At 49.8% G+C, this 15,470-nt stretch overlaps 1 protein-coding gene across 2 annotated transcripts in view; it reads left to right on the top strand.

The window, feature by feature from the left end:
- The window catches only part of PCSK6 (proprotein convertase subtilisin/kexin type 6), a 183,562-nt gene that overhangs the window by 33,103 nt on the left and 134,989 nt on the right, over positions 1-15,470 (top strand). For both annotated transcript variants that reach the window (XM_032342223.1, XM_032342224.1), the window contains exon 2: positions 15,095-15,199. In XM_032342223.1, coding sequence (XP_032198114.1) covers positions 15,095-15,199 — 105 coding nt within the window. The remainder of the gene's footprint in view (positions 1-15,094; positions 15,200-15,470) is intronic.

The raw sequence follows: 15,470 nt of genomic DNA, 5'->3' as shown, positions 1-15,470 counted from the left end.
CTCCTTCCCGCAATGACTCCTCCCTCACCTCTGAATTAGCGCGGCTGGAGTTTTACTTTGAATGCAGAAGTTCTATCAAAATTTTTTTTTACTGCCAAACATTCCATAAATCCTAATGTTAGCATGAAAGGGAGAGAAAAGCGGATGCAGCCCCTCCCTTGAGAGAGGAGACGCTGGGAGCCCGCGAGGGGCCAGAGACGGGCAGCCATCTGGGTCCCCTGAGTCCTTAGCATGGTGGCTTGCACAAAAAGTCCCACCATGCCCCCGTGAGAAGGCGAATCCTGAAAGGGATGGCACCGAGCCCTGTTTTGAGTTTACAAACCAGGGTGTGCTTTGCAGCTGGGAAAGGGTGGCCCTCAAGCTGGGTTTTGATGACGTCATGACAGCTGCCTGCCTCATCAGGAGCTTCTTCGTTTTTAATCACTGGCTTGGGGTTGAGTCACAGAAACCAAATGACAGAGCATGTTTCCCCGTACGTCTGTTTTTAATTGGCATCACTGAGCTCAAGCACTAATGCGGTCGGATGAGAGTTTTCCGTACCTTCATGTAACATCAGTTGCCTGTCTCAGGAGGGCAAGCCCCCCAAGCGGTCAGCCTCAGGGGTTGGTAGGGGGCTGTCTGGTCAGCAGAATTCCTTTTTTTTTTTTTTTTTTTTTTAAAGATTTTATTTATTCATTTGACAGAGATCACAAGTAGGCAGAGAGGCAGGCAGGCAGAGAGGAGGAAGCAGGCCTCCTGCTGAGCAGAGAGCCCGATGCAGGGCTCAATCCCAGGACCCTGGAATCATGACCTGAGACCAAGGCAGAGGCTTTAACCCACTGAGCCACCCAGGCGCCCTGTCAGCAGACTTTCAAGGCCATCCCCGGGGATGGATATCTGGAGAAAAGGAAGCTGGGGTGATGGGGTCAGGTGAACTTGGCCTGTCTCCAAGAGCATTGTTATCTCCTCCCCGGTATCCTTTTCCCCTGGAAGGGAAACCACATACTAGAGAGAGACACAGAAGGGGGTTGAGCTGCTTGGAGCCCAGAGTAGTTAGTAATTACAGCTGGGCAGCCTTGCTGTCCTCTTCTGTCTGTTCTCCGGCCCTTGGGGCTGGCTGCACGCTCTCCTTCGTGTGCCTCCAGATGCCTCTGTCACTGGGGCTGAGGTCCCCAGGACCCCACGTGACACAGGAGAGGAGTCACTTTTAGGAGCGGTGGGGAGAGAGTGTGGAAGAGATCTAATTTTACTGCGGTGAAAGAGTCGTAATAAAATTTGCCATCTTATCATTTTTACGTGTAGAGTTTGGTGTCGTTCAACACATTCTTGTAGTCCACCATCACTACTGTCCGTGTCCGGAACTTTCTCATCCTCCTGAACCGAAACTCTGTCCACTGAACACCAGCTCCCCATTCCTCCTCTCTTAGCTGCTGGCAACCACCGTTCTTCTTTCCGTCTTTATGAACTTGACCACCCTAGGTGCCTCATCAAAGTGCAATCATATGCTATTTGTTCTTTGGTGACAGGCTTGTTTCCCCGAGCATGATGTCCTGAAGGTTCACACATACTGTTACATGAGTCAAAACTTCTTGCTTTCTGAGGCTGAATAATACTCCATTGTCTGCACAGACCACATTTATCCATTGATGGACACTTGGACTGCTTCCTCCTCCTGACAACGGGGAACAGTGCTGACACACACAAGGGTGTACCAATATCTATTCAAGTCCTTGCTTGTACTTCTTTGGGGTATAGGAGCTATTTATTTTTAAAGGGAAAAATTTGAAGATTAATTTCTCTAAAATCCTTTTTAATTTCCCCGAGGATAACTTCTCTCCAGTGAGAGTGTTTTAGATATTAAAGTTTGAATTTTAAACGTATTTTTCATAAGGACAAAAATCCTTTCTCTCCACCCACCCCCCACCCCCGACCTCCCCCACCCCCCATGCAGCCTTCTGACCTTCCTCAGTTAAGCAGCCCCAAATGACAGCCCAGTGCTGGCCTCTCTTTCTGGAGATTCCCCAGAGGGACTCCAGCTGGTTTTCTTGGGTGCTTAGTGTCACTTTGCTTTTGGGTCTTCGGTGTAAGCAGTGCCAGGTGTGCTGGTCATGACCGTTGGTGCTGAAGGTCACAGGCATCCTTTGCTCCATTCACAAGCCACAATGCTTTTTGCTAAGAGCAAATCTGAGCATGACCCTGGTGCCTTTTCTAGGTGAGACTTTGTGACAGTAAGGCCATGCCCTTATGTCTCACATACTCAGAAACACAAAAGTAAGCAGCAGGCCTCCTAGAGTGAGGGAAGTCTGGGCCAAAGGTCTGGGTCTCTCTATTGCAGGGACCGTGGGATCCCTGCTGCCTGTAGGCTGCCCAGTGGTGTTAACGTTTTGAAATTAATTTTCGATATTAAAAACTTGGGAGAGCTCTTGTAGAATTCGAGTATTAGCTTCTCTAGAAGTATTCAGGAGATCTGGCAGAACTGGGTCCCCTGAGTTTCCACCTACCTACCTCCTCCCTGTCATGGGGTCCCTGCCTGGGTCCTGTGGGCATGGAGAGTACCTCTCCCAACTGGAGACCAAACATGTCACAGAGCAGTTAGCAGGCTGCAGGGACACATGGCACGAGCCCGTCCTCACTATCAGATTGCCACACAGGTGGTGGGGAGCAACCTTGGGGGCTGGGGTGAGGAGCTGGGCCCCGGACACGTGGAGGGCGGCCCAGGGGGGGCAGAGCCAGGCCTCTAGCAGCCTCCCAACCCCAGTGGTCATCTTCCCTGGAAATAAACCCCAATGGCCTCTTGTCTCTTTTGCAAACTAGTTGTGGGCCGGATGGGTTCTCCTCTCATGGGAGGGAGGAAGGCCTGGTTCCAAGGACCAGCTCACCGAAGAGACGGTTGTTGAAGTCACTCAGGTTTTATCTTCAATTCTAGACTCTAAGTTCTTTAGGCTTTATTTGGGAGCAGGTGCGGGGGGGGTGTTCTAGTTTCCTTGTATTGCGATTAAAATATTCTTTTTAAAAGATCCCTTAATCACAAGTTCTCAGAAAGAGCGGGGAGTGTAGTCTACACCCCCACTGGAGAGTACATCACTGAGCTGACCACGTCACCCCTCATCCCTCTTCACAAACAGGGCTGGTCTCTACAGAGTTGTGACACCGTGGAAGCCAGGAGCTTGTGGATGGTACCTCACGCCTCCATCACTATTGCCGACTGCCCAACAGTGGTCTTCACAGGAAAGGGTCCCGTTTGGAGTCATGTGTTACACACAGCTGTCAGGGCTCTATCGTGGGGTCAGGCCCAGGGTAAGGAGGGGGCAGGTACTCACCTGCGGCACAAAGCCTAAGGGATGGACGCCAGAAGAAAATTCAGTAGTCAAGGTAAATAACATTTTAATGCAATGTCTTAAAACTTGAAATTAATAAAATCTGCAGTGAGCAAAAAGTCAAAAATTTAAAGAAAGCTGGGCTCAGCATTACTGACTTTTCCTTGGCCTCAGGTTCCAGGATGGCTTCACACAGCACTGTTCCTAACTGTCTCAGGGTCTAGAAGGGTTCCTCAACGTTCTCTTGACTTTTGTGACCTTGACACTTGCCAGGGTCAGGCCAGTTATATTGTGGAAGTTCCCGCCATTGGGGATTTGTCTGCTGTTGGCTCATGGTGACGTCTGGGTTCTGCACTTTGGGCCACTGTGTCTGACCCCACGGCCCCCATTTCAGTTTGCCTCGTTGCTGGTGGCGTGCTTGCTCATCACCCGGTTAAGGGGCTTTGTCCGCCTGTCAGGTTTCTCTTTTCCCCTTTATACATCAGTAAATATTTTGCGGAGAGGTACTCTGAGACTATGTAAAAATAGCCAATTCGTATAAAGCTTGGGTTTTGTTGTTCAGTGAATCTGTACGGACTCATGGTTTCCTATTTTATTCTTGGGCTGTAACCTACCAGAGCGATTATTTATTTTGATTCTCAGCTGGTCCCTGGTTTGGCCTGTGGATACCTTTCAAGTTTGGCTCCTGCATACTGGGGGTACATCTCCAGAGTTCTTTGACTTGTTTCTCGTTCTCTTGCCAAAACATGGTACTAGAGATTCTTCTAGCACTTTCCTTGCCCTGACTCTTGAGTCTGCTGTTTCTCCATAAAGCCCCAGTTCCTTTTAGGACAAAGTGGTATTTAGAAGCCAAGACCCGGGCTCTGGGTGTGTTCACTGCTGTTGGGGGCTGTTTGCTGCTCCAGGCCTGTCCAGCAAGGAGAGATGGGCATGTGTCTGTCTGTCTATCTAGCTTGAAAACTAAATTCACATGGCTATCCAATTCCAATCCCACACCATGGAGTTCTTTCTTTCCAGTTTTCTTCTCCAAGAGTGAGAAAATGCTCTCATTGCCCCAGTGTGTTAACTGTATTTGATCCTTCTCCTGGTGGGTAACCAGGACACATGTGTTCTGCCTACATCTCACCGTGTATGTGCTTCTCCCCAACTTGGGCTCTGACACCCAGACTGGGCTGCCCCCTCCCAGCGTGGACACCTTCCCTCCTCCTCCAACCCTCGCTCTGGGCCACCCCAAGTCTCTCTCCATGCCTTCCCCACACGCACCCGAAGCTATACTGTGCCCCTCATGGCTTTAGGATTGAATTTTTTTAGGAGCAGGAATCTGACTTTCTATTTTTCAGTCAAAATGAAGCAAAAAATAAATACAAAAGGAGGGTTGGGCTCAGAAATCTGGTAAAATGACTAATTCCAGACAGCTGTAAAGAAACCTTTAACTAGGAAATGGTTTAAAAAGAAGATCTTCAGAGTCAAGATTGCAGAGTTTTTCAGATGGCTCTTTGTGGATGCTACAGGTAGAGGTTGAGGTGTATAAATCTGACTTTCTCATAGGAGGCCAGACTGTTTCATTTGGCAACTTTAGGGAAGAGAATAAATGAAGGTTGCTAAGTAAAAATTAATGATTTTTCAGGAATTTGTAGGAAGTTGAGCGGCTTAATTGCAGGATCTGCGTGGATGTGTGTTGAAGAAAGCAATTTTAGGTGACTGGGAAATTGTGCAACAATCTTAACTTGGGTCAGAATTGTAATTATTGCAGTAACAAAATGTCGCTATGTGTATTATGTGACTGAAATGGGAAGCAGGCTTTTTGTTTTTGTTTTTGTTTTAATGCTTAAAAAATAACAACAAAATGTTCATTCTCTCTCTCCGGACTTCCTTAATTATAAATACCAGGTAACTCAGGGCTAAACATAGGCTTAGTGGCCATCTATATTTATAACTTTCTTCAGGTAGGAGTCACCAGAGCAAGGCAGAGTTAATTTCATGTGTAGGTTTTTATAGGCTCTCATTAGTTACCTTTTCCTTAAGTAGACCAAGGGAGATCAGTAATATTATATAACTGAACTCTGACGCCTGTGACTTTGAAACATAGACCCTTCTCCCCAAAGCCAAAGGCTCCCCCAGAAGATGCTGGCCGGGAAGCCCAGCAGCGCCAGAAGCCGGCACGTGGCAGTGGCGAGAGGACGGGGCTTGGAACATCTGTTTCCAGCCAAGGGCAGGCTTTGGGAGTGATAAAGTGAAGAGGTTTTTTTGTTGTTGTTTTGCTTTTTTTCTTGTTTTTTTTTTGTCCTTTTTGCAAAGTCAGAAATCTCCTCTGCAGCCCATTCATTTCTGAGACCTTGAATTGTGACATCTCGTGGTGGCTTATCAGCTGTTCCCGAGAGGCGGATTTAACCGTGGGAGCCTGGGGAGGTGGGGTGGCATTTTTGTGCGCTGACCAAAGCACGCACTTAGCCAGCCCCCCCCCCCCCCCCCCCCCCCCCCCCCCCCCCCCCCCCCCCCCCCCCCCCCCCCCCGCCACCAGCCCAGCTTGCTGACTTGAGGACTTAGGGAACTGCACCTGCGTCTGAGGTCACGTTCACTGGAGGGCCGAGTGGGCGGGTGGAGCTTCGGAATAATCCGATGTCATTTGGGGTGGATTTGGCCTGCTCCTCAGTGACTTGCTGCGGATCAAATGTAATATATTAGATGGGGCTCTACAGCATGCCTTAGGAGCTGCAAAGAATGACGGTCATAGGTTGTTCTTCTCTTCAAGAAGGCAGCGTGCCTCTCCTCGCTGCCAGCGACTGCAGATCCCTCGGACCTCACACCTGCCCTCTATAAGCGGTGATTTGAAGCTAGATACACTCAGATTTGCAGGCGAAAGAAAAGAAAACAGGACACGAGAAGCTCTTCCTGTAAACATCCCCAGCCCAGGCCTCTCCCCCACCACACTTGGCTTCTGCCCCTTCCTTGTTTGGCTTTGCAAGATGTTTACCCTCATCCCACCTGTAGTCCTCGAGAGGCTTCCTCTCTGAGGCCAGTTAGCTCGCCATGAATGAAGGGGGCAGGCCACTTGGATGGAGTGCAGAGTCCTGCATGGCCCGCCCCTCTCTGCCTGCACCTGCGGGAGCTTAGATGAGGCCCGGCCCGGGTCACACAGCTGGTAGATGGTCTGCCTGACTCACAGCCTCAGGACTGTCCTGGGAGGGGGGCTAGAGAGAGCCCTAATGACAAGACAGCAGTCTCGTGGCTGGGAGGCATGGGATCTTAGTTGGCCCCAGGGCCACAGTGGACAACTATATGTAGGGGGAAAGGGGAAGATGTGTGTGTCCTTCCAGTGTCACTTGAAGTCTGTTAATTTCACCGAACATTTTTTTAGTTCCTGCCACCCTCCTGACATTGCCAGCGTTCTGAGGTTTTATAGACAAAACTGCCTTTGAGAGCTTACAGGGGAGTGATGGAGAGAAGGTGGACAACCTTCTGCAACCAGGGAAGACCTGAGCCTGGGAGGCCTAGGAGGGCTTCCTGGAGGCAGCAATAGCTCAGAGGATGGTTGAAAACATCCTCTGATGTGTGAAGGGTGTGAAGGGGCTGGGAGAAGCCGGCTCAGAGGTGTGAAACAGCAGGTGACAGCAGAGTCCCTTACAGCAGGACAGAGGTGATGCCAGCAGGGCCCGGCCCGTGGCCAGAGAGGCAGCGTGGCCCAGGGGTGGAGATCTTTATTTACCTGGTGAAGGACCGAGGCTTCCTCCACTGAGAGGAGGCAGAACTGGGCTGGGAATGGCAGTGTAACGGGAGGAAGAGAGTCAGACACCAGGGACCTAGGGCAATGGGTAACGTATGTACATGGCCCAAGTAGGGCAGTGGCGTTCAGCCAGGCTTGAGAACCTTTCAACAGGTTACCTGCAGAGGGCTTGGTGGTTCTGGACACACAGGGAGGAGATGATGCCATTCAGCAAGATAAGGGACTCCTCGGGAGGAAGAGCAGATCTGGAAGGAGGTGGCAGCCGGGGTGGGGTGGGGCAGAAGACCCTGAGCCCAGGGTGTCTGCTCTCGTCGAGTCATCTGGGACCCGCACATCACTGGGGCTACCCTCCTCACACCCTGCCAGGAGCAAGGAGATGAAGATGGCCAGGATCTGGGCCTGGGCCCCCGAGCACTCAGACTATAGAGCGCAGGTGCTCGGGACCCATGTGGGTGGGAACGGCTTTGCCGAGGAGCCGGCGCTCAGCCGAGTCTGGAAGGCCGGTGGGGATTGGCCGGGCAAGGGAGGCGAGGCCTTCTGGAAGAGGGTTTGACACAGTCCTTGGATGTGTCCTTGTAGTCCTTGGCTACATCCCCGTGTCTCCCAGGAGAGGTTTCAGAACTCACATGTGCAGCGGCAGATGGAACCCCGAGAACTGGAAACTTCATCTGGTGGGGAGATGGGGACAGGCAGGGGGCTGGGCCTCGGCTGCTGTGCTCAGGCTGTCAGCTGATTCTGACCAAGGTGGTGGCCACAGACCCAGACCCAGGACTTCTGAATTAGGGCAGTTAGCAGTGGGCTCGGAAGTCCACGTGGCTATAAGGGCTGTGGGAAAACCGAAGACTTTTATTGTTGTGTTTCAGAGCTGTTTACTGGGGAATCTTACATGCACACACCCACACAATTGTATACCCGTACACAAGCATACACACTCCTACATCCATATATGCACACACACACACACACACACCTGGATACATACGTATGTACACACTCATATTCACATACATGTACATGCATATGTGTGCACATATTTGAATACATACATACATGGACTCACATTCAAATACATAAATGCTCATAGAGGAGCACTGGGGTGGTTCAGTCGGTTAAAGCCTCTGCCTTCAGCTCAGGTCACGATACCAGGGCCCTGGGATCAAGCCCCACTTCGGGCTCTCTGCTCAGCAGGGAGCCTGCTTCCCTCTCTCTCTGCCTGCCTCTCCGCCTACATGTGATCTCTGTCAAATAAATAAATAAAATCTTTTTAAAAATGCCCGTAGAAATACATAAGCACACATATCCACATGTACGTATGCACACTTACACTCACGTATGGGCGTAACAGGATGGATACATGCCTGGAATATAATATTCCTTGAAATGTCTTTGAAATTCCATGTCCTTGAAATGAAGGACAGTGGACGCTGGTTGAGTTGTTTGGCCCTGTGTGAACAAACCTGCTGCTAGGAATGAGAACCAAGGCAAGTGGGGTCCCCCATGGCCACTGCTGCCGGAAATGTGTCAAGAGGCAAAGGGGTGATGGTTTTGAGTGTGAACTCTGAGCTCAGTTCTGACGGTGCTACTTTCAAAGATGTGGTCTTCCTTAACCACGTGGTGCCTCAGTTTCCCCAAATGCAAGGTGAGGATAATTACAGCATCTACGGCATAGGGATGTTGTGAGAATCAAACAGGGGAATGCATCGAAACTGTGAGCTTCCTGCCTGGGACGCAGGGAGCGCTCAGCAGGGTCAGCAGCTCCTGCTGTGAGCCGGGGGACACCCGGTAAAAGTCGGGGACCCCCAGTGGCTGGGAGGCAGGAGAAGGAGGGAGACTTGCCGTTCCCTGCGAACTCTCTGCACCTTTGTGTTCATATTTTGTACCGTATGCATACATTATCTAGATTTATTTTTTAAGTCTAATGGAGTACCCTGCTAGGAGAAACCATGCTCCACTCTTTTTTTTTTTTTAGTATATGAGCTGCCGAAGCGAGCACACCATGCTCCACTCTTGTCGCTGTGGGTTCTTTGATCTCATTTCTTGCAGTGCTCTGGCCCAGAACATTTAGCAGGGTTTTTAATGATGTTTTAATGATGTTACCAATTTTATCAACTAATGTGTATAATTACATATCACTGTTGAGTAAAGAGACATGAGCGTTCCATATTCAGCAGACTGTCATTTTCTTGGATGGGGCACTCAGGGACTGGCTCTAATTAAGGCATCGTGAAAATACACGGACAAGGAAGAGAAAAGGCACTTATGGAAATTTTATGTTATGCCTTGGAAAATAGAAAAGACCCCTTGTCGACTAGAGATCATCTTCATTGATGGAGAGCCGGTTGAGGGTCTGGAAGGGCTCAGAGCTGAGCCTAGGATGCTGAGGGAAGAGTTTCTCTTCCGTTCTCAAGTTGGGGAACGAAGGGGGGTCCGCCACGGCCCTCAAACAGTGATATTCCTTGGGAGCCCCTGCACCCCGTGTTCATCAAGGCAGCCTGCTTCCATCCCGGCTCAGGATTTGATCACAGAGCACGTTAGCGGTGATCACGGGAGCGTGGAAGTTCTGGCATAAACACTGCCCTGGGCCATAGCACGGCTTGGCAGCGTGGGATGGCCAGGCCTGCCAAGACGAGAGGATGAGCTACGGACTCCCAGTGCAGAAATCAAATCAAAATAAGGATATTCCCTCACTGAGGAGATTACCTTGGATTAAAAAAAAGTCTGTGCTGGGGCGCCTGGGTGGCTCAGTGGGTTAAAGCCTCTGCCTTCGGCTCAGGTCATGATCTCAGGGTCCTGGGATCGAGCCCCACATCAGGCTCTCTGCTCAGCGGGTATCCTGCTTTCCCCTCTCTCTCTGCCTGCCTCTCTGCCTACTTGTGATCTCTCTCTCTGTCCAATAAATAAATAAAATCTTAAAAAAAAAAAAAAGTCTATGCTGCCCCTATTTTTCTGTTCGTTCTTAGGATTCTCGCTCTTGCCATTTTGACCCTTGAAGGTGTATCGGAAGTGTTGTAATTGTTCTAAACCCCAGTTTGTGTATCTTTAGGTCATTTGGTTTCAGATCTGTTCACTTACCGATCTATGGGCTGCGAGGGGAAATTGCTGGTTATTGAGGATAATGATTGGGCTTCATTCCCTGAGCCTGTTTTTCCATCTGTAAAATGGAGCCGTGCCCGTGGTTCTTTCCCATACCCTTATCTGTAGGTCAGGGCCACAGAACAATCAGGTGTCCTTCATGTTGAACCAGGCCGGTGACCATGTCCCCAGTGACCCTGCTCGAGAAGGGGGGCTTTCCAGTCCACAACCCCCCCATCCTGAATGTGCCCGATGTCATCTGATCCCGGCAGCTCAGCAGGGTCAGGCCTGATTCGCGCTTGGATGGGAAAATGGGGGCTTCCCAGCCATCCTGTCCTCTTAGCTCCTGTAGGCACCCAGAAATCTTGAGGAGCAACTCTCCGAGTTGGGAGGGGCAGCCTTGGGGTCAACCCTGCTGTGGCAGGGGAGCCGAGGACCAGAGAAGGACTTCGATGGGATGGGGAGGAGGAGGGAGGAAGAAACAGCTATACAGTAAATGCTGCATCAGCCAAGCCGAGATGACTTTCGCTGGGCAGTCAGGTGCACCCATCTCCTGCTGTGTCACCCCTTGATCCTTTCTGACCTTCTGCCTGAGATGAAAACCTCATATTCCTGACCCCTGCCCTATGCCAGGGGAGGGCCATGGCAGAGGGCAGTAGAACGTGAGTCAGACAGATGAGAGAGACCTCCTGGGTCATCAGACAAGGAGGGTACCTGGAGAAAGGTCAGCTCAGTGACCAAATGAGGTGCTGCTGGTAGGGGGACAGCAGCTGTGCCTGTGTGTCTAAGCAGAGCCCCTCGGCATGTGGCCAGGTGGTCCCCCACCTATGGAGAAGCCATGCTCATCATCAGAGCCTTTACTGGACTCCCAAAATACGCCCAGCAGCGATTGCTCTAGATCATAGGTTGGCAGACTTTTTCTGTAAAGTCCCCATGTGAAATGTTTTAGTCCTGGGGGCCAGAGGGTTTCAGTAGCTACTCCACAATTCTGTCATCTTAATATGATAGTGGTCACGGGCAGTGGGTCAGTGAATGGGTGTGGCTGTGCTCCAGTGAAGTTTGACTGATTAAAAACACAAGGCGTATATATGGCCCAAAGTATTGAAAGCAGGGTCATGAACACATCTTTGCATGCCCATATTCATAGCAGCATTATTCATGATAGCCGAAGGGAGGAAGCAATCCATGTGCCCATTAATGGATGAACGGATATGCAGAATGTGGTGCACCCAGACAAGGGAATATTAGTCAGCCTTAAAAAGGAAAAAGGGGACACCTGGGTGGCTTAGTCATTAAGCGTCTGCCTTCGGCTCCAGTCATGATCCCAGGGTCCTGGGATCAAGCCCCGCATCGGGCTCCCTGCTCATCAAGAAGCCTGCTTTTCCCTCTTGCAACCCCCTTCTTTTGTTCCCTCTTTTTCTGTCTCTCTGTCAAATAAATAAAATAAAAATAAAATAAAAATAAAATAAAATAAAATAAAAGAATGACAAATGTCACGAGCCTTGTCATGAGCCTTGAGCATATCACATTTAGGGAAATAAGCCGGTCACAAAAGTGCAGACGGCTCTACTCGTACGAGCTGTCTCAAGCTATTAGAAATTAGAATGGCGGGGAGCAGGAATGAAGAGTTAGTGACATGGGTGCCGGTTCAGTCTGGGAAGATGAGAAAGTTCTGGAGACCGATGGTGATGGTGGCCACACCCCCTGTGGACGTACTCAGCAGCACTCAGCTGCCTGCATGCTTAAAAATTGTTAAAACGTGGTCAACGGAATGTGTATTTTACTGCCCCCCAAAAATAAGATAAATAAGAGGTAGACCAGATTTGGCCCATGGGCTTCCGCTCTGTACTCTGAATGAATTGGTATTTTATTAACCACAGCATCTCTACAGGCTTTGGGAGGACACTTGTAGCCCTACCTTGGAGGCATCGCGTTAATCTGGTCTGCAGACAGGGCACGCGCCCTAGGGAGTCAAGGCTCTCACGGTGTCAAGATTCCCTTCTGAGGATCTGGGTTCTTCTTCCTCCCCTCATGATAATCCCAGTAACAGGTGACACTTACTATCCCACACGGCCTTGAATTACACTATCTGACCTTGAGTCTTTGGTTGTGAGGAAGGAATATGGCTGTTCCCCACTCCCTCAACCCTGCTCTGTAAGGACCCAGAGGGTGGACAGAGGCACCCAGAATCAGAGAGGGACCCCTCAGCTGCTTTCAGATTTATGAGCACCCAATGTCCTGACCCCCTTGCCTTTTTTTTTTTATTTTTCTGAAACACAGTCCACTTTCTTCTGCGACTAGCTTTGTAGGGGCAGGAGGACAGCCTTGGCTGGCATCCCCTTTTTCTCTGCATTGGGAGTGGTCCTTCCCAGACCCTCAGCCCCCATGTTGGGCTGGACATAAGTTTCCAAACAGATGTGGCCTTGGTCACTGCTGCCACTTGGGCCGGTCAGTAATATGGGGGGAGTATCTCTCCTTCCAAAGGATTGCTCAAGCAGAACGGCTCCCGTTAGCTCAGACCCTTGGAGCCGTTGCTAAGGGTGGTCACAGTGGCTCAGAGGCAGGGAGCTGGCTGGCCTCGGAGTTGGCTGCCTCTGGTCTGGCCCCGTTGCCCGAAGGCCAGGTGCCGCCCCGAGAGGGCTTTGCTTAGGGTCAGCAGCTCTGCAAGCCATCCATCCCTTTGCCAGCAAATTTGATTCACCCCTGAGTTTCTCCACTTCCCTGAATGGGAATTGACTTGAATGCCTGGAGTTAAAAGACCAGAAGTTGTGAAACATTTCCCAGGGATGGAGGCAGCTTAGAAGCAAACAGGCTGATTAAATACAGCTCGAAGCTAAGACTCCATTATTGCTTCTGGTTCTAAATCACAGCTCTGCCGTGCATGAGGAGGAGCCTTGGACATATATGGCAATTAACTTGGTTGAAGAAGTGAGTGAGGTGAATTATCTGTAGGAGAAATAGAAGTGCTTTTGTGCCAAACAGGGCCAAAATCATGATGTTTATGATCGCCGAAAAAAATGCCTCAAGGTAGAAAACGAAATGAGAACGTGCATTGCGGAAAACCATTTACTGAACACTTGCTACCTGCTGGGCAGTCTGCTAGCTCTTTCTAGATTTATGTCATTGAAGTCTTAGAACAACCCTTCAAGGCAGTAGTTACTGTTTTCACGAGGAAACTAAGACCCTGAGAGGGTCTTATGCCCAGGTCATTCCGCAGGAGGGGTTTGAGTTGGAATGCAGATGTAGATTTGGCTGGTCCCAGTCTCCAGTTGCCATGGAGAAGAGCCAGCCAGAGATTCCCACCCAGCTCCCCATACCAGCCAGTGCTGGTTGAGACCCACCAGGTTCTAGGCACAATGGAGATGATAACCTATTTAATCCTCACGACTGTCATAGTGTTCCATGTTCCATAGTCGTAAGTGACAGGAACACATGGGAGCAAGCTTAAGTGTAAAAAGAGGATTTTTATTTCAAGGACAAAGGGCTATCTTCTGCCACTTGGGAACAAGAGGGAGCCAGGCTGCCCGGGAGGGCTGGAAATGAGGGCGGAAGTGCTGGAGGACTCTGGCCTTGTGGAAAGATGTGGAAATGGCCACTCAGAGCATCCACATCCCTCCGGGTCTCTCCCCGGGCTGGTCAACCCTCATGGGGTCAGGTTGCAGCAGGCTTGAGTGGGGCGGGTATAGGCAAGGGTGCTTGTGAGCTGCGCAGACTTTAGTGATTCTAAACTCCAGTGGTTAGGCTGTTTCATCCCCATTTTACACAGCAGGAGTCAAGATGCAAGGGAGACGAATGCCCTTACCCAAGCGCACATGGCCAGTGCTGGTGAAGGTTGGGGGAGGACAGGTTTGAACCAGGTTCATCTCAGAAGCACCGCGTATGTGCCACTCTAGAGTACAAATTGCCCGAAATTTGCCCTTTGACCAGAATCTGGAAAAGAAACTAGGATGGCTTAGGCTGAGAAAGGCAACTCGGAAGTCTGTGTAATGTTCCGTCCAGCCTCATTTAAAAAGCTCTGCTTTCAAGGACGGTGACCAACAGGCTAGTTCCAACAACCAGGGTAAGTCCGAAAAAGAACAGGTCTTCCGAGAACAATGTCCTGATACTCAAGGGTCACTGAGGCACGAGGGCCCGGCTGTCCTGAAGGCCACGTCCATTGCTTCTCTTGGTTCTGTCCAGCCCTCAAGCTGGAAGCTGTCTCGGCAAACCACCCCTGGCAGAAAATTGGGACACCCTGGGGGTTTGGATGTTCTCATCTGACCTTTTCACAATCCCCATGCAGATGGACCCGCGTGTTTCCTTTGGCTCCCTTGTTGCGCTTGGGAGCAACCGTTCATTCTTAGATATTTCAGTTTACCCGTGGGGTGGGGTGGACGGAGTTTGTTTATAAATGAGTATTTTGGTGCAGGCCTGACTTGACACTAACTTAGCTACTTCAGGGATGCTTGACCCTAAATGAACATTAATTCTTGTCTACAAACCTTGGCCAAGAAAGTACACATTTTAAACGCTATGAACTCGCCATAGGACTTGGAGAAGTGTGTACTTCATTGGAAATACTGCCCTGCATTGTTTATCCCAAAAGGGGTTATCTAAATCCACCTTTGTGTTTGTAAACACTGAGTATAGGCCAAAGAGATGAGTGGGGAAACATAATGGAGCATATGTTTTCTTTGGGAGCAGAATGAGTCACCCAGAGAAGGGGAAGATTTTTGTGGGATGGAGGATTTTTGAAGCTGGTTATAAGACTGTATTAATTAGGGGCAACTGAGTGGCTCCGCTGATTAAGCGTCTACCATTGGCTCAGGTCATGATCTCAGGGACCTGGGGTTGAGCTCTGCATCAGCTTTCTGCTCAGCAAGGAGGCTGCTTCTCCCTCCCCTGCTACCCCACCCCCTGCTCATGTGCTCTCTTTCAAATAAATAATTAAAAGCTTTTAAAAACATTAAAAATTTTTTAAAAAAGACTATTAACTGATAATATCCTGCTTCTTGTTTTGCAGATTGGAAACCTGGAAGATTACTACCATTTTTTTCACAGCAAAACCTTTAAAAGATCGACCTTGAGTAGCAGAGGCCCTCATACCTTCCTCAGAATGGACCCCCAGGTACAGATCTCGGCTCCCCGGACAGGACCCTTTCCTAAGGCCTGGAATGCTGTTTGCTTTTTGTTTGGGTCTATGGTTCTAAAAATAACTAAGTCTTGATTTTTAACGTGATGCTACATAGTCGTTAGTTTCTCTTATCTGCTTTGAATAAAGCAAGACAGATGTGCAGCAACACATTAGACCGTCTGAATGCTCGAAAGATCTGGCTTCTTGTCCGACCGGAGATTTCGACTCTGGACTTCAGTTCAAGGCAACAATCAAATGGGTATAG

Source organism: Mustela erminea, chromosome 5, assembly GCF_009829155.1.
Source record: "Mustela erminea isolate mMusErm1 chromosome 5, mMusErm1.Pri, whole genome shotgun sequence".
Taxonomy (NCBI): Eukaryota; Metazoa; Chordata; class Mammalia; order Carnivora; family Mustelidae; genus Mustela; species Mustela erminea.
This window is presented reverse-complemented; position numbering and strand designations above follow the sequence as displayed.